This window comes from Vulpes lagopus, chromosome 4 (assembly GCF_018345385.1).
Source record: "Vulpes lagopus strain Blue_001 chromosome 4, ASM1834538v1, whole genome shotgun sequence".
Classification (NCBI taxonomy): Eukaryota; Metazoa; Chordata; class Mammalia; order Carnivora; family Canidae; genus Vulpes; species Vulpes lagopus.
The window spans coordinates 98,221,734-98,241,121 of NC_054827.1; the positions used below are offsets into that span (position 1 = coordinate 98,221,734).

The 19,388-nt window shown below is 36.2% G+C and overlaps 1 protein-coding gene across 1 annotated transcript; it reads left to right on the forward strand.

Moving 5' to 3' along the window:
• Nucleotides 1–15: 15 nt before the first annotated feature.
• Nucleotides 16–16,978, forward strand: LOC121488836 (methylmalonyl-CoA epimerase, mitochondrial-like; the record flags this gene model as incomplete). Its single annotated transcript, XM_041751115.1, has 2 exons — nt 16–363; nt 16,586–16,978. Coding segments are annotated over 2 exons (501 nt in total), but the record flags the coding sequence as incomplete, so codon positions are not given.
• Nucleotides 16,979–19,388: the final 2,410 nt, after the last annotated feature.

The following is a 19,388-nucleotide window of genomic DNA, read 5'->3' on the forward strand; positions in this document are numbered from 1 at the left end:
TACCAATGACTGTTCCATTTTTCAGGGCTTTTTTCTAGGCTTCAGACACCGGTTTCAAAAGTCAGAACTTTTTCCACATCACAATCCTCGCTTCAAGTGGCAGGCCCTGTATGGAACCTGGGTCGACTCAATCACATAGCAGTTGCAGTGCCAGACTTGGAAAAAGCCAAGGCATTTTATAAGAATATTCTGGGGGCCCAGATAAGTGAGGTGGTCCCTCTTCCTGAGCACGGAGTATCTGTTGTTTTTGTCAACCTGGGAAACACCAAGATGGAGCTGCTTCATCCATTGGGAAATGACAGTCCAATTGCAGGTTTTCTGCAGAAAAACAAGGCTGGAGGAATGCATCATATCTGCATTGAGGTATTTTATTTCAGTGTTTGGTGTTTTCAAATTTCTCTTTTACAAAGTGCCTTTTACTCTTTAAGACTACATATTGTCACTGTCATCAGAAACTGGTATTAAGTTTTTAAAAGGGAATGGTAATACTGGTCTTACTCAAAGATGAATCCATGGATATATTCTCTTTCCCTTTAGAAAACTAAATAATAATAATATATTTTATTGAAGTCTAGATTTAATGGCCACAACAGAGGCCACCAAAGCTGACCAAAATAGATTTGCATCTCTGCTATAGTACTTATTAATTACACACAACCTCCCATGTAATTAGGAATACAGCTGCTTTCACTGTTACATACAAGGCAATTAGAAGAAGCAGTTTATAAATTATAAATTTTATAAATAAAGTTTATAAATTATAAATTAGAAGAAGACTTTATAAAGAATTTCCATATACATGCTAAGTATCCTTAGGATTATTTTCTATCCTTAACATTCTAATAACTTCTTCCTTATTACAAAAGCAATACACTTTCAATTGGTGACTGATTTTTAAGACCTTTCAATTGCATCTGCTTAATTCCCAAGAAAAACTTGAAATGTTAGACAGGAACATTCTCATTAGAGAGCCTATATCAAATAACTGCCTTTTGTAATATCAGCAAACTAATTGATTATGCTTTGGTTTAAATCATTTTGATAGGACAATTCTTTTGATAAAAAGAATGGTGTAATTTATTGGTAGGCCTCATTCCTAACTTAGAAGAGAAGGGGGTTGATTCTAGTGTGAATTCAAGGATTTAGTTCATTTTGCAAATATATTTTAGAACCTATAATGTGCACTCTACCAAGTAATAGGATTCAGCAATGAGGAAGAAACGGATCATGTGCACAGTGACAAGGGGCAACTATTTAAACAGGCAGATAAAGCAGCATTAATATACATGTCTTCTCAGTAACACCAATAAAGGAAAGATTGCTCCTGGCTGGCAGGAGGAGAGGAGAAGGCATCATCACAGGCTTTAAGTTGTAAATGAATGTGAAGGAATTCCCCAAGTCAACAAGAGGAGGAAGGTGTTCCAGACAGAGGGAATAACATACGGAAAGGAATAGAGTTATCCTAACAACTCATATTGAATCTTCTGGTAGTATATGGAGTATTTAATGTGTACTAATTTCTTTACTTTTCACAGCTACTCTATGAGCTACTTTACTCACCTTTGACAGTTAACTTGCCCATAGTCAAATTAGTAGTAACTGGGAAGGCTGAGATTCAAACCTAAATTTGTCCTAGTTCCAGGATCTGCACTGTTAGCCATGATGCCAGATTGCCTTCATTATATTGGCTAAGTTTAAAATTTGAGGCTGGGGTGACATAGTATGTTAGGAGCTAAACAAGCCTAATATTTAACGTTTACACCTTTTTTTAGGAGGTTAATTTTGGCTCCAAGTCTTTATGTCAGTGGACTTGAGGGTTTGTCTAAGACACCCCCCCCAGGATGAGAAGCAGGATCATCAACCTTTGAATTGACTCTTGCCTTTCCCACACTACAGTGTCTATTCTACATCAGAGAGCCCATGCCTTCAAAGGAAGCTGCCATGTGAATTAGAGTTCAGTTAAGTAAAGAACAAAGTTTAAGGTAACAGATAATCCAAAAGCACAGATTAAAAAGGGGAAATGAAAATGTATGTCAGTATAAAATGAAGATGTATAATAGGAAAAGGTGTGAAAAGTTATTTGCTATGTTAGTATGACATCCCCTGTCCTTGTTCTCTGCTCTTTATAAAAAATAAAGGGGCTTAACTAGATAGATGGATAGATGGATTTTATTTTTCTGTTTTCGATCTAAAAGTGAGGTGACCCAGAGGGGAGAGAAGGCAGAGAGAGAGAATACAGCACAAATGCCTGTAAGGAGAGGATCTAAATATTACGCATATCACCCCTGTTCATGCCCCATGGTCCCAAGCTTAGTCACATGGTACAGTTGGCCACAAGTACAGTCTGTAGTCAGTCAGTTAGCCATTTACTTAGCGCTGTTCTTCTAAATGATAAATCCACCCCATCAGAGAAGTGACTTTCTTCTTGTAATTATCACCAGGATACTTTATATTCTTTTTCACCGGGGCCTCATATAAAACCTCTGGGGGATCCCTGGGTGGCGCAGCGGTTTAGCGCCTGCCTTTGGCCCAGGGCACGATCCTGGAGACCCGGGATCGAATCCCACGTTGGGCTCCCGGTGCATGGAGCCTGCTTCTCCCTCTGCCTGTGTCTCTGCCTCTCTCTCTCTCTCTCTCTCTCTCTGTGACTATCATAAATAAATTTAAAAAATTAAAAAAATAAAATAAAATAAATAAAACCTCTGGTTTAGCAGTGTGTCTACTATGCACATGCACCACAGCTTTTAGTTGACTTAACAGAGATTTTAGACAAAATGTACTTTTTTCTCATACATGGATTAGTATCTCACCCAGTTGTATCAACAGTTATCTGTCCAAGTTGGCTTTTGGTCTCCATATTTTTCTTTCCAAATCTCTTACAGTTGCGTGGTTTGCCTTTCATTAAAGGAAGTTTTTTTTTTTTTTTTTTTTTTTTAAGATTTTATGTATTCATGTGAGAGGCAGAGAGAGGCAGAGACATAGGCAAGGGGAGAAGCAGGTTCCCTATGGTGAACCCGATACAGGACTTGATCCCAGGACCCTGGAATCACACCCTGAGTCAAAAGCAGATGCTCAACTGCTGTGCCACCCAGGCGTCCCTCACTAAAGGAAGTTTAGAAGTTACCTCCCCTTGCTTGCAGTATAGACCAAGTAGCCTGCTGTTTTCTGGCACAGCTTTTATTGATGCTGCCAATGTGCACTTCCTGCCCCCTACAGGCCTCTCACTGAAGAAATGATTCTGATATTGAGTAGAACTAGCTATACTTTGACTAAATAGACAGCAAGGCATGTCACAGTGAAAATCTTTCTTACTCAACAAATTTGTCTTGAAGTTGTAAAAAATATTTAATGTTTCCATGCTAGCTAGTGAATAACTGCTAAACCTCCTGAGTAACATCCCCCTTCCAGAAGCACCGTTCCCTGGGACCCCTGCATAAGGTCCCCTTTATCCTATTTGGTTGATGTCTCTGTTTGCATTATATTGCTGGTTGTTGAGTATTTTCAGTTTCACTTTGATTCTCACTACATAATTTGCTCGGGATATGTAGCTGAACAAAACATGGAGTCCCTATCTTCCTGGAGCTGCCTGCTTGCTTCATTTATTCACACATCCTCTGTATTTTCCACAGAGGATTGGTGGTGACTGACCAAAATACAGTTGATAAGATATAAAATAACAAACATAAGTAATAGTGCAAGTTAGAACAAAAGAGAAATGTAAGGCAAAATAAAACCTTACCTTTAAGTAAGATTACTATATTTATTTGCTTTACCAAATATCACTTTTTAGTTGCTGAAAAAAAAGGGAAAATAAGCAATATTCAAAATAATTATGGCTCCTTCCCCCTTCCTTCCCTTCCTGAACAATTCAGTCTTGAAGACTTTAGGTTGGGCACAGCAAAATAGTTGTCCATGTTTATGGGGAGAGCTGGAGTAGCCCAAAGCAGGGTGTTGGAGCCAGAGTAGGGTAAGAAGAGCATCTACAAGTGGGAGCTGCCTACCTTGGGAAAGCCAGAGACTGAGTAAGATGCCCATGCATGAGTAAGTCCAGCTCAGGGTGACGGGGAGCTCAGATGGAGTGGGAAGTGTAGACAGGTGAGTGGGGAGGGGATACACATGTGGTGAAGAGTGCATTGCTGAAGGAAGGACAGCAGCAGGGATGGGGCTGATTTCTTAGAAGGTTTAATCAAATAAGGAAGTATAGTGAAGATCATGGGAATCAGGTTTACCAGTCTGAGAAATGGCATTACAAGTACAAAAAGGATATTAGATTTTATCTAGAGGTAATCCTCACTGTACCGGCCTGTTGGGGAAAAGCATATGATAAAAATGTTATTTAAAAGATAAGATTAGGGGCTCCTGGGTGGTTCAGTTGGTTAAGCATCTGCCTTTGACTCAGGTCATGATCCTGGAGTCCTAGGATCAAAACCTGAGTCCACCTCCCTGCTTAGCAGGGAGTCTGTTTGTCACTCTCCCCCAGCCCCATTCCCCCTGTTTGTGTGCTCTTGTTCTCTCTCTCTCTCTCAAATAAATGAATTAAATCTCTTTAAATAAAAAAAGAAAAATAAGATTAAAAAGTGTAAAGAAATGCAGCCGTTTTATTTTCTGAATAATGTCATAATAGAGAACTTATTTTTTTGTTTATGGCTTTGTGTATCTTATAGATCTGTTCCCACTGAGCATATATTCCTTATGAAAGAAAGATTGTAAAGCTAGTAAGACAACTTATTTTGTAAAAGTTCCAGTTTAGGGGCACTTGGGTGGCTCAGTCAGTTAAGCGTCTGCCTTCAGCTCCAGTCATGATCCCAGGGTCCTGGGATCAAGCCCTGCATCAGGCTCCTTGCTCGGCAGGAAGCCTGCTTTTTCCCTCTCCCTCTGCCTGCTGCTCCCTGTATGCTCTCTCTCTCTGTCAAATATATATATATATATATATATATATATATATATAAAATTTAAGTAGAAAATAAAAGTTCTATTTCTGGCTTTATGATAAACCCTAGGAGATAGCTAAGTTTCATGAGTGATCTGTATGTCACCAGTTCCCAGATGTGGGAGTTTCATAGAAAGATAACATTTCCAGAGAACAAAACAAAGCAAAACAAAAATGGGCAGTTTAATGAGGTTTTAAACCTTGTGTTATAAGGGAAAATATGTAAGCTTCAAACTACTGCTAACGTCATTTTGTAAAAGAAAGGGCAATTTCTTACCAAGAAAAAATAAGGAAAAGGAGAGATCCTCTTGGAATAAAAAGTCCTGTCAACTGAACAAATGTGGAAGTTGAGGTGATTGATACATGCCCTTCTGACATAATTCCCAAGAATACACAAGAACCCTCTGAAACTCATGCAGAGTAATATTGCTAAGTCTGAATAATTTAGTTAGTTTTTAGTTTAAGGAGAGGGAAAGAAAAGATAATTGAAACAAATATTTTATCCAGACTCTTAATTTTAACTTTCATGGAGTTCTGTCAATTTGAGGATTAAATTTCATTCATTAGTGATATCATTTAGGATCATTGTAATTTTATATAAAATAAAAAGCCCAAGTTTCTGGAAGTAGTTAAAATATGCACCATTGGAAACATTCTGTATATTACTCAATGTAGAGTTGTTGAATCAATATAGTTGTATGACTGAAACTAATATAATGTTGCATGTTAACTATAATTCAATTTTTAAAAATTGGGGAGGGGGATGGGGCACCTGGGTGGCTCAGTGGTTGAGCATCTGCCTTCAGCTCAGGGCATGGTCCAAGAGTACTGGGATCAAGTCCCTCATATGAGGCTCCCCTTGAGGAGCCTGCTTCTCCCTCTGCATACGTCTTTGCCTCTCTTTTGTCTCTCATGAACAAATAAAATCTTTTAAAAAAGAAAAAGTATATTTTTTTCAGTAGCATACTCTTCATAATATTTGGTCACTGAGAATTACATACGATTTTTAAAAAGATGTTATTTAGTCCCAACTCCTTGCCTTCACATAGGTAAGCCTGCATTGACGTTTTTCGAGATGAGACAGTTTAGGACTAGAGAGTATAAGATTTACCTGAAGATTCTGAATTCTGACTGTGACAGCCCAAACATTTTTATTTGGAATACTGGCACTCTTAATTTACAAATGACAGCAGAAAATCAAAATAATTTCCAGACATAAGGTACTACCACCAAAAAAAAAAATCCCAAAAAAACAAAACAAAAAAATTTGATAAGAAGATGAGATAAATAGCCCAGATTTTTACTTCATGGCATTCAAGGCCACACAGAGCTAAAAGATACATTAACTAATTGTACAAAGGATTGTAAAAACAAAATTCATATATGGGTTGTTATTGGCTGTGTTATTTTTATTAGGGGGAAAGACTTAATTTCCCAAATCAAATTGCTTTGCATTTATTATAATCCTAGAGTACATAATGCATCTACTTTCAATTCAGAAAATTATGACAGTATTATTTCTTTGTTTTTACTACTGCCAAGCAAGATACTAGGGAGTTCTTCTGAAGAATTGTAAATTTTATAGCAACACTCTAACAAAAGGATAAATATGGTACAAGATCTTTAAAATCAAAATCAGTAACAGAAATAGAGATAGATGCTAGTACAGTGTTAATGTAGGCATCAGAGACACAGGAGTCAACCCAACATGCCTTGTTAAGGGTCTCTGTTAATGTAGGCAGTTTTTCAAAATATAAGTCTAATTTATTAAATCTTAGAACTATTTCTTGAGTTAAGGAATATCGAAGAGGTAGTATACTAAAAATGGAGATGCAACATCAGAATTGTAGATATTTGTACATGGGTAGAATGTTCTATGATGAAAATATCCATGATCATATTTAGAGTAGAAGTTACCAAAGGGCACTTGGAAAAAAGTCATGATTCTGTTATGAATTTTTTCAAACATATAAGAAGTAGAAAAAAGATAATGTTCCCATGCAGGGAACCGATTCAACAGTTTTCAAGATCTTGGCATATTTGCTTTATTTTTTTTTCTTAAGTATTTAAGTCATTCACAACATGTCATTTTACTTTTATATAGTTTGTGTCTAAATTAAAAATCTTTTGTCACCATCATATACATAGTTCATGAGTCAAATTTATTAGATTGATTCACAAATGTCTCTAAAGTTGACTTACTCTAATCATGACTCAAAGTCTGCTTGTTGTAAATGGTTGTTAATCTCTTTAGGCCCTTTTTAAAAATATTAACCTCTTACTAGTATAGTATATTTGTCATGATCGATGAACCAAATTGATGCATTATTACTACCTAAAATCTATATTTTCTTAGTTTTTACCCAGTGTCCTTTTTATGTCCTAGGATCCCATCTAGGATACCTCATTACATTTAGTTATCATGTCTCCTTTTCTCCTTTGGCTCCTCTTGCCTGTGACAATTTTTCTGTTTACTTGTTTTTGATGACCTTGATATTTTTGAGAATTACCAGTCAGTTATTTTGTAGAAAGTCCTTCAATCGAGATTTTTCTCATGATTTAGACAGACTAGGGTTATTGATTTTTGAGAGGGAGACCACAGAGGTAAAGTGTCATTCTCATATCACATCAAGGATACATATTATCAACATGACTTATTACTGTTGATATTGACCTTTATTCCCTACCTGAGGAAATGTCGTCATATTTCTCCACTGTAAAGCTACACTTCCCCCCCACCCCTTCTCCATAATATAAACTTTGGAAGGAAGTCACTGTGAGGCCAGGGCTGAAGGGAGGGAGAGTTAAGCTCCATCTCCTTGAAAATTCCATAAATTGAAATTTTCCAAATGGAAGATTTGTCTGTTCTTCCCCACTTATTTATTTAACTTTTTGTTACTCAGTAATTTACTTATTCATTAAGACATTTTTTATATCAGTGAAGGTTTATAAGTATTTATACTTTGGGCTGTAATCCAATACCATTTTATTTTGTTACTTAGATTGTTCAGCTTTCTCAGAAGCACACTTTGGGTTGACTCCTGTGTCTCTGATGTACCCCATCTTTTTTGTTTTCCTCCCACACTTCCTTACTTTCTGGCACTGCAAGATGCTCCAACTTGTCATCTATATTCCCTGCCCTAGTCTAAAGCCACATATTTCTCCAAGGAGCCCTGGTTCATTTTATTAGAGAATGGTATTAGAAACCAAGATATGGGGATCCCTGGGTGGCACAGCGATTTGGCGCCTGCCTTTGGCCCAGGGCGCGATCCTGGAGACCCGGGATCGAATCCCACGTCGGGCTCCCGGTGCATGGAGCCTGCTTCTCCCTCTGCCTGTGTCTCTGCCTCTCTCTCTCTCTCTCTGTGACTATCATAAATAAATAAAAAATTAAAAAAAAAAAAAAGAAACCAAGATATGAGCTCTAGATATGCTTCTTGCTACTGGAGGATCACTGTTTCTTGGCCTTTTGAGCTAACAGAGCAAGGACATGTATATACTGTATATATACATACATCTATAGATAATTTCTCTGCATAGCCAAACAGAACTTATAAGATGTATATATAGCATACTCATGAACTCATAAGTTCATACTGGTGTCTCTAACTCTAACCCATTACCACATGGACCACTGTAGCCTTCTTTGCTAGGTTCATAACTGCCCGTACCAACACTGAGAAACTTGGCTGCCACCATCTGACATCTATTTAATTGTTCAGTTTCAATATGCGTATATGGTGGTTGTATTTGTTTCCTAGGGATACCATAATAAATAACCACAAACTTGGTGGCTTAAAACAGCAGAAATTTGTCTTCTAACTGTCCTAGAGTCCAAAATCAAGAGGAAGAAATATGGAGGGGGAATAAACAATAGGCCATAAGAGAGATGTAGAACATGGTCAAAGGTTTTATCAGTATAGTTGGAATCCCAGAAAAAGAGGAGGGAGAAAATAGAACACAAGTGGCAATTGTAGAAATAGCCCACAAGGACATTACCAATTTGAGGTAAGACATCAACCCCAGATTCAAGCCATGAAAAGACATGGAGGAATCTTGAATATATGTTACTAATGAAAGAAGCCAATCTGAAAAGGCTATCTACTGTGTGATCTAACTATATGACATTCTTGAAAAGGCAAAATATGGAGACACTAAAAAGATCAGTGGTTACCATGGATTGGGAGTGGGAGGAAGGGATGAATAAGCAGAGCACAGAGGATTCTTAAGGTAGTGAAAACACCTTGTGTGATACTTTAATGATGGGTACATATCATACATTTATCCAAACCCATAGAATATACAACACCAAAAGTGACCCTAAAGTGAACTGCACTTTGGATGATAATGCTGTCAGTATAGGTTCATCAATTGTCACACTCTGATGAGTATGTTGATAATGATGGAAGAAGCTATGCATCTGTAGGGCCAAAGGTTATATGTATGAAATCTGTGTACCTTTGGTCAATTTTGCTGTGACCCTAAAACTCCTACAAAACGTGAAGCAAAAAATCTGTAATTCTAGGATTCTGCAATTGATGGAAAAAATATTATTCAAAAGTGAAAGTGAGAGGAGGACACATGATGAGATGAGCACTGGATGTTATATGTTGGCAAATTGAATTTAAATAAAAATTTTTTTTGAAGATGAAAGTGAGGGGCACCTGGGTGGCTTAGTCAGTTAAGAGTGCCTTCAGCTCAGGTCATGATCCCAGGGTCCTGAGATTGAGCCCCATGTCTGGCTTGCTGCTGAGCAGGGAGCCTGCTTCTCCCTCTCCCTCTGCCACTCCCTGTGCTTGTCCTCTCACTCTCTCAAATAAATAAATCTTTTTTAAAAAATGAAAGTGAAATGGAAGTATCTTACATTGAACAAAAATGAGAGGATTCCTGTCCAGTAGACCTGCACTACGAAAAACCAAAGAAATATTCAGGATGTATATTCAGCCTTCATTCCTTTAGGATGAAGGGAAATAATACCAAATGAAAATCCAGATCTTTACAAGAAATGAAGAGCACCAGAAATGTTAAATTTGTAGGTTAAAATAAAATAAAATTTTTCTTACCTCAAATTATATGAGTTAATTGACTTGAAATTTTTTAAATGTAGGGTTTATAACAAAAAAACTTAAGGTAACAGTAGAAAGGATGGGAATTGGGCAAAGGAAAGTATACTATTGTAAGTTTTTTTATATATGAAATGGTAGACTAATAAGATTAAAATAGATGTTATAAACTCTAGAGCAATGTTAAGAAAATTAGGGATGCCTGGGTGACTCAGTGATTGGGTGTCTCCCTTCGGTTCACGGCGTGATCCTGAGCCTGGAGTCCCAGGATTGAGTCCCACATTGGGCTCCCTGCGAGGAGCCTGCTTCTCCCTCTGCCTATGTCTCTGCTTCTCTCTCTCTCTGTCTCTCATGAATAAATAAATAAAATCTTTTTTAAAAAATGTTAAGAAAATTAAGGGATAATTAAAATATAATTTTTAAAAAAGATTTATTTATTTATGAGAGACAGACTGAGAGAAAGGCAGAGACATAGGTAGAGGGAGAAGCAGGCTCCTCACAGGGAGCCTGATCCAGGACTCAATCCCGGATCCCAGGATCACGACCTGAGCAGGCGTGCAACTGCTGAACCACCAGGCATCCCCTAAAATATAATTAAGATAAAATTGAACAATACAAAAACATGTGGTTTTTTTCCAAGTTTTTATTTAAATTCCAGTTAACATACAATGTAATATTAGTTCCAAGTGTAGAATTTAGTGGTTCAGCACTTAGGTACAACACCCAGTGCTCATCATAGCAAGTTGCACTTCTTAATCCCCATCATTTATTTCACCCCTTCCCCCACCCACCTCTCCTCTGGTAACTATTAGTGCTCTGTAGTGTTTCTTAGAGGCACCTGGGTGGCTCAGTCGGTACAGCATCTGCCTTTAGTTCAGGTCATGATCCCAGAATCCTAGGGTCAAGCCCCACCTCAGGCGCCCTGCTCAATCGGGAGTCTGCCTCTCTCTCTGCCCCTCCTCCCATTCATACTCACTCTCATTCATGCTCTGTCTTTCTCAAGTAAATAAATTTTTTCAGAAAAAAGAATCTTTGTTTTTTTACTCTCCTTTTTTATTACCCCAAAAATACATGTTTAACCAACAGAAATCAAAAAAGGAAGAATGAAGTATTAATGAGATGAAAAAAATTAAATGAGATAGACAAATTCAACTATATGAACATTAAGTGTGAATGGATTAAACATTATTTAAAATGAAAAGATTATCTGGATTTTTTTTTAACCACACGTCTAAAAATTGAATTAAGAAAGCAATTCCATTTAAAATAGCATCAAAAACAGTAAATTACCTAGGAATAAATTGATCAAGAGAACTGCAAAAATTGCACTCCAAAGACGACAAATCATTGTTGAAAGAAATTAAAAAGGCCTGAATAAATGGAAATATAATCTATGCTACACGTCATATGACTGACTGTTAAAATGACAATATTTCCTAAGTTGATCTATGGAGTTTATGCAATCCCCATCAGATTCTAGTTGGCATCTTTACAGAAATGGACAAACTAATCCTGAAACTCATATTGAAATGTAAGGGATCCCAAATAGCCAAGACAATCTTGAAAGAGAAGAGCAAAGTTGAAAGATTTATACTTGATATTAGCATAAGGATAGACTTAGAAATCAATAAAATAGAATTAGGAGTCAGACACAAATCCTCATATTTACAGTAAGTTTTCAACAAAATAACAATCCCATCCAATGGAGGAAGACTGGTCTTTTCAACAAATGGCATTGGGACAGCTGGATAGCCACATGCAAAAGAATGTATTGGAACACTTGGCTCACACCATAATGTTTTATAAGATTTAAAGATTCTTTTGAGGGTGGGACACAATAGTAATGGATAGATGGAAAGCAAAATTCTTTGTTCCTTAGAGCTCCAAGTGAGAGAAAGCTGCCACAATCCCCCATGAGGCCTACACATTGGGGATTGCACTTGGGGACAGAGTAACAGCAAGCTGGAGCTGTAGTAGGAAGCTTAGTGGGGCAAGTGGGGTGAGGTTAGTTAGATTTCATAGGCTCCCTTTGGATTGGCTAATTTGAATAATTCTGTGGGCTCTGGGGCATAGGGACTATAGCTGGTTGTTTGGTATCTGTCTCTGGGGCAATTAGAGAAGGCACGTGATGGCCCCAGAGTATGAAGCTAATAAGGGAATGGTTAGGATATGGACTTTATCAGTTGCTCAAGAAGAATTGACCAGTCTCTAGCCAGTGCCTCAGAACTGGGTCAAGACAGCATTTCAAGAAAAACCCCAGAGCTGCATTACACCATATATAAAAATTAACTCAGAATGAGTCAAAGACCTAAATGTAAGAGCTAAAGCTATAAAACTCTTAGAGAAAAATAGGCATAAGTTTTCATGACCTTGAGTTGGGCAATGGTTTCTTAGATATAACACCAAAAGCGCAAATAATAACACTGGGCTTCATCAAAATTAAAAAGTTTTGTATAAAAACAAATCTCACAGAATGGAAGAGAATATCTGCAAACCACGTTTCTAATAAGGCACTTAGATCCAATGTAGTCAAAGGATTTACAGCTTGTTTTTATCCCTAATCTTTTGTCTGCTTGGTGTAGGAGATACTGTGAGCTATGCATGTTCGGTTTGCTTTTTATGTTTCAAGGCAGTACTATTAGGTATATACAGAGTTGAGATTGTTTTGTCATTTTGGTGGATTGTTCATTTTATTTTTAGGTTGTATCTTTTTATTTAGTGTATTTCGCTTTATTTTTTTTTTTAAGGTTTTATTTATTTATTCAAGAGAGGCAGAGACACAGGTGGAGGGAGAAGCAGGCTCCATGCAGGGAGCCTGATGTGGAACTCGATCCCAGGTCTCCAGGATTAGGCTCTGGGCTGAAGGTGGTGCTTAACCACTGAGCCACCTGGGCTGCCCTGTATTTCACTTTAAATTTTGTTTTAGCTGATACTAATATTGCTCTATCAACTTTCTTTTGGTTAATATTTGCCTGGTATATCTTTTTTCCATCCCTTTACTCATCTTTTGTGTAGGTAAGTCTCTTCTAGGGAACATATAACTAAAGTTTTTTTTTATTGTTTTGTAGAAATATCTTTCAATCAACAAATATATTTTAAAAATTTATATTCATTCTGATAATCTCATTTTATAATTCATACATTTAATCCATCTCCATTTATGATAACTAATAATGAACATATTGTCTATGTATTTTATACTATTTTCTTTTTACCTTTTTTTTATTTTTTCCTTCTTTCTACTTTCCTTTGGATTGAGACACTTTTTTTTTACATTCCTTCTGCTAGGAAGGAATGAGGCCACAGATTTTAGTTCTATTTTTTGTAGTTAGCTTTATTATTTTACAGAAATTTGAACATTAAAAAAGGACAATAATATAATGAATTCTCATGTATCTAACCCAATTTTAAGTTACCAATTCATGGGCAATCTCATTCCATATATGCTCCCTTCCACCACATTTCTCTCTTCCTAAATTATTTTGAAGCCATTCCCAGACATCATGTAATTTCACCCTTAATGTTTCACTGGTATACTATGGTACGTGTGTTTGTATATATATACTATTACAAAGAATTTGCTGTCAGTTTAACTGAAGGTGGTTATTGTTTTTCCCTGAAAGCTCCTAAGATATTCTCTGTATCATTCATGCTATTAAATTTGTGAGTTACATATACATGTATTGGTTCATATTGATCTTGATTAATTCTTTTTTTTTTTTTTTTTTTTTTTTTTTTTTGATCTTGATTAATTCTTAAGTTTACTTTTAGCGTGAAGACTTAAATTTTGCTTCAATTATGAAAAATTATCAGTTATCTTTTCAAATACTGCTCCTGTCACTCCATCTTGTCTCTGTCTTTAGCTCCGTTTTGTTAGGATATCTCAATCTATTCTCCATCTTTTAAGTTTTGCTTTAATTTTTAAAAATCTTATCTACACCAGATCCTGCCCTGTGCTTATGCCTTTAAATGCCAGTGGAATCTTGCCTGTGAACTCAGTCACCAAGCTTTCTTGTGTTCCATTGGCAATACCAAGGAAGACCAATTTAGGCCTAGTCATTGAGAAAGGGCCAGGTTTCCCTTCTAACTGAAATGTTTATTAGTAGGGGAATGAGTGGATCGCCTTTTGTATTTCTATAAAGTAGTTCTTTAGAACACTGTGTAGTAGTTAAAAAGTTGTTCACCTGTATGTCAGCTGACTTAGAAAATTTGCTAAAATATTTTAAGTAAAAAACAAAAAATAATGCATACAGAAGATATATATATGCATATTTAAAACTTTATATGCGTATTTGTCAAACTGTAAAGTTTATTTCTTTTTAAAGATTTTTATTTATTCATGAAAGACACATAGAGGTAGAGACATAGGCAGAGGGAGAAGCAGACTCGGAGCCCAATGCAGGACTTGATCCCAGGACCCCAGGATCACATCCTGAGCCAAAGGCAGACCTCCATCACTGAGCCACCCAGGCATCCCAAACTGCAAAGTTTAGAGCCAACTGTCAAGTTTATTGGACACATGGTCCAACAAAAGACCACCTCACTTGTGATACCATCTGCAGATTTAATGGTGTTCTAAACCCTCATGCTCAGTACTTCACTAGAAAGGCTGACAAAACTCAGTGAAAGTTATTATACTCACGGTTGTGGTTTATTACAATCAAAATCAGCCAAAGGAAGAAACACATAGGGCAGAGTCTGGGAGGATTCTAAATGCAAAGCTTCCATTTTCTTCAGGACCATTCTGGTATCGATGTGTGACAATATGCATTGAGTATATTGCCAACCAGGGACTCTAACACAAACTTTAGTATTGAGGTTTTTTTGGTACTTTATTACTTAGCCTGATTGATTGACCACATGGTTGAACTTTCTCCATATCAACTGATACCCTGTGACCCACAGCTCCTATCTTAAATCACATGGTTTCTGGAATAGCCAGCTCCTACTCTAAGACTTGGGTATGGCCAGCTTACTTTAAGAATCAATCTGGTCAGCCTCTACCCTAAACAAAGACACTCCTCTCAGATTACATAGGTTAACTCCCAGACGTTGAGGCAAGACCTCTCTTTAGAAAAGGCCAAATTCTTTACTAGTACACATATATGTAAATTTATAAATTTATTTCAGGATTTGGAAGAATGTGTGCTGAGTTGAAGATAGTAGTTCCCTTTTGAGAGAAAAGTGATCGTGGTGGTAGTAAAAGGGTACTTAGCTTTATCTGTATCCTTAAATTTTCATGTACTCTGTAATTTTTAAATTATTTTAAAATGGAAAGATTGAATTTAGACTAACTTTGGGAAAATGGAAAGAGAAGTTACATTCAATAGAAAGAAATTCATTATGTCCAGATATGGAAAGATAAGATATCAGGAGGAATTCTACTATTCTGAAAAAGATGAGAGTATTTGGAGATACATGAAGTAACCATGATCATAGTCTGGGCATGACTTTGACATAGCTATCAAGTTTAAAATGAAACATTGTCAGGAGTGTACAAGTAGAATGTACACTATTTGAAGAAATCGTCATTTATTTATAGTAATAGTATCCTCCTTATCGGTTGTTTGTCAAGTTTTAGAATTTAATATATAATTCTTGGCTCATTGAAAATCAGATTGTATAAATATGAACATTTGTTAAATCTATATGTTGGGTACATGGGTGTTCTATTCTCTGTGCTTTTTTATTTTTTATTTTTATTTTTATTTTTTTTTCTCTGTGCTTTTTTAATGTTTAGAATGCCATTATATTATTAAACTCCAGGGCGATTTATGACTGCCTAGGAATGGGATTTCATGTAATACCTTTATATCCATTTGCTGGGTTCCCAGTCTAAGGAAGATGACTTTCCAAGATAGAGGAGAATCATTCTTTCATCAGTATATAGAAACACATTTGCTCCTTTCCTAGACTGCCAGTAAATATGAAGAAAACAGAGATGATTTTGAAGAGAGTCATAAAATTATAAATGTTTGGATTTTTTAGAATGAGGAAAAACATTTTGATGGCAATTTCATAGTAATTCACATTAAAATATGAAATCTTAATCTCAAAAGTAATAACTAGGTGGTATGGCAGATGGGAGGTTTGTGGATCCAGAGAAACACTCATATCTTTTTTGAGTACCTACTATAACCTGTGTCATATACTGCTAAAAACTTCTTTTCTGTTATTTTAATCTCTTGCCCATTTATACGGTAGGCCTCATCTCTTTATTATAAATTAGGAACTCAAGGCTCTTACAAAAAAAAAAAACAAACTATGTGCAGTATCAACAGTAGTACTACTAAAAGAAAATATTGTAAAATGTAACATACATTTTTTAGGTTATAAGGAGAAATAATTACTAATGGTGAAAATTCTTAAGCATTGTGATTGCTCACCTATGAAAATTTATCAACTACTTTTCCTTCTGTGGAAGTATTAAGCTTATTTTTGTGAGGGTTTAGGAATGATTCTGCCCAGAGGCAGAGGAGATAGACCACATTAGTTTGCAAAGTTTCTTCTAAGTCTTAAGATCCTATAGTTTGGTATTTTTGTGATCTCAAATGATCTCAAATGTGATTCTTATTTATTTCCTTTTCTCAAGGTGGATGATATAAATGCAGCTGTGATGGATTTGAAAGAGAAGAACATCCGTAGTCTCAGTGAAGAGACCAAAATAGGAGCACATGGAAAACCAGTGATTTTTCTCCATCCTAAAGACTGTGGTGGTATTCTTGTGGAATTGGAGCAAGCTTGATTTATATTTGCAAGAAACTTAAAAAATTCCCACCTAAATAGTCTGAAATTCCCCATTAAATTATACTCCAGCATTGAATCCTTCACACCTTCCATCACTTAAAAATTCACAATTAATGGGCACTTTGACTGGATCAGTTATGGGGTGTCTGACTCTTTATCTCAGGGTTGTGCATTTAAACCCCATGTTAATTGTGGAATCTTAAAAACAAATTCAAAATTAAAAACTAAATTACAAAAAGATTTTTTTAATTGTATATATGTATATCAATATATATAACTGACATATTTCTTAATTACTTTGGGGTTTTTTTCTGTTATAGAGGAATCCTTGATTACTAAATACTTAAGAAATATTATTAAAATCATATTTATAGAAATAAATTATTCTTGTCCAAAATGTGATAATTGACTATAGAATGTTACTGCGTGAAAGAGTTTGTGTATCTGTAGGCATGCACGTGCTTGTGTGAGTGAGGATGTAGTTATGAAAGGACAGCTGATAGTTTCATAGCTACATATTTGGGACTAAGTACTTTCTGAAGATGTTATAGAGAGGTTTTTTTACATCAATTTTAGGGTTAAGGATTTTTGGCCTCAAAAGCTTTTGTTCTTCTAGAACAATTTTTGTTTACAGCTTCCATATGGGCAGGTATTTTGGGTGCTAGTGCTAGATATAAGAATAAGAAGTTTTGTGGAACACTTCGTGAGTGATCTAGTGAGTGCATTGGTAGCTGATTTTTTTTTTATTCTTTAAATTCAATTTAGTTAACATATATGGTATTATTAGTTAGAGGGGTAGAACTTAGTAATTTGGCAGTTGAATATAACACCCAACTGAGAGGGGCACTTGATGGGAAGAGCACTGGGTGATATGCTATATGTTGGCAAATTGAACTCCAAAAAAATAATAATAATTAAAATATATATATATATATAACACCCAGTGCTCATTACATCAAGTGCCCTCCTTAATGCTCATCACCCAATTACCTCATCCCTCCACCCACCGCCCCTCCAGAAACCGTTTGTTTCCTAGAGAATAGCATCTTTTATGGTTTGTCTCTCTGTATTCATCTAATTTTATTTTTAATTCACTTCCCCTATTTTCATGTGTTTTGTTTCTTAAACTCCACATATAATTGAAATCATATAGTATTTTTCTTTCTCTGACTTACTTAGGATAACACTCTCTAGTCCCATCCACATCACTGCAAATGGCAAGATTTCATTCTTTTTGATGGGTAATAGTCCATTGTGTGTACTTAACCACACCTTCTTTATCCATTCATTTGTCAAAGAACATATGGGCTCTTTCCATAGTTTGGCAATTAGGGACATTGCTGCTATAAACATTGGGATGCAGTGCCCTTTCAGATCACCATGTTTGTATCCTTTGTGTAAATATCTAGGAGTGCGATAGCTGGGTTGTAGGGTAGCTCTATTTTTAACTTTTTGAGGAACTCCATATTGTTTTCCAGAGTGGCTGCACCAGCTTGCATTCCCACCAACAATGTATAAGTGTTCCTCTCTTTACATCCTTGCCAACATCTATTGTTTCCTGACTTCATTTTAGCCATTATGACCAGTATGAGGTGTTCTCTTACTGTGGTTATGACTTATATTTCCCTGATGCAAAGCGATCATGTGTTCATGTGTTGGCCATTTGTATGTCTTCTCTGGAGAAATGTCTGTTCATTTCATCTGCCTGTTCCTTGACTAGATTTTTTGTTTTTTGGGAGTTAAATTTGATAAGTTCATTGTAGATTTTGGATACTAACCCTTTATCAGATAAGTCATTTGCAAATATCTTCTCTCATTCTGTAGGCTGCCTCTTAGTTTTATTATTTCCTTCACTGTGCAGAAGGTTTTTATCTTGATGTAGTTCCAATAGTTCATTTTTGCTTTTGTTTCCTTGCCTTCAGTGACCTAATAAGAAGTTGCTATAGCTGAGGTCAAAGAGGTTGCTGCCTGTGTTCACTTCTAGGGTTTATCAAAACCAGTTTTCCCAGCACCATTTATTGAAGAGACTGTCTCTTTCCATTGGATAATCTTTCCAGCTTTGGTGTTTTATTTTTCAGCATTCCTCTGGCTATTCAAGGTCTTTTCTGGTTCCATACAAATTTTAGGATTGTTCCAGTTCTGTTTAAAATATCAGTGGTAGTTTGGTAAGAATTGCATTGAATGTGCAAATTTCTCTGGATAGCATAGACATTTAAAAAATACTTATTTTTCCCATTTAGCATGCTAAATATATCATGCCAGTTCTTTCTGGCCTGCCAGGTCTCTATGAACAGGTCTGCTGACAGCCTTACGATTCTACACTTATAGGTTAAGGATCTCTTGCCCCAAGCTGCTTTCAGGATTTTCTCTTTATCTCTGAAATTTGCAAGCTTCCTATTATATGTCAAGATGTTGACCTATTTTTACACTTGATCTTAGCCAAAAGGCTGAGAAGCAGTGTTGACCTATTTTTGTTGATTTTGCAATGGAGTTCTCTGTGCCTCCTGGACTTGAGTGCTTGTTTCCTTCCCTAGAATCAGGAAATTCTCAGCTATAATTTATTCAAATAATCCTGTCTCTCCCTTTTCATTTTCTGGGACCTCTACTATCTGGATATTATTTTGCTTTATGGAATCAGAGTTCTGGTC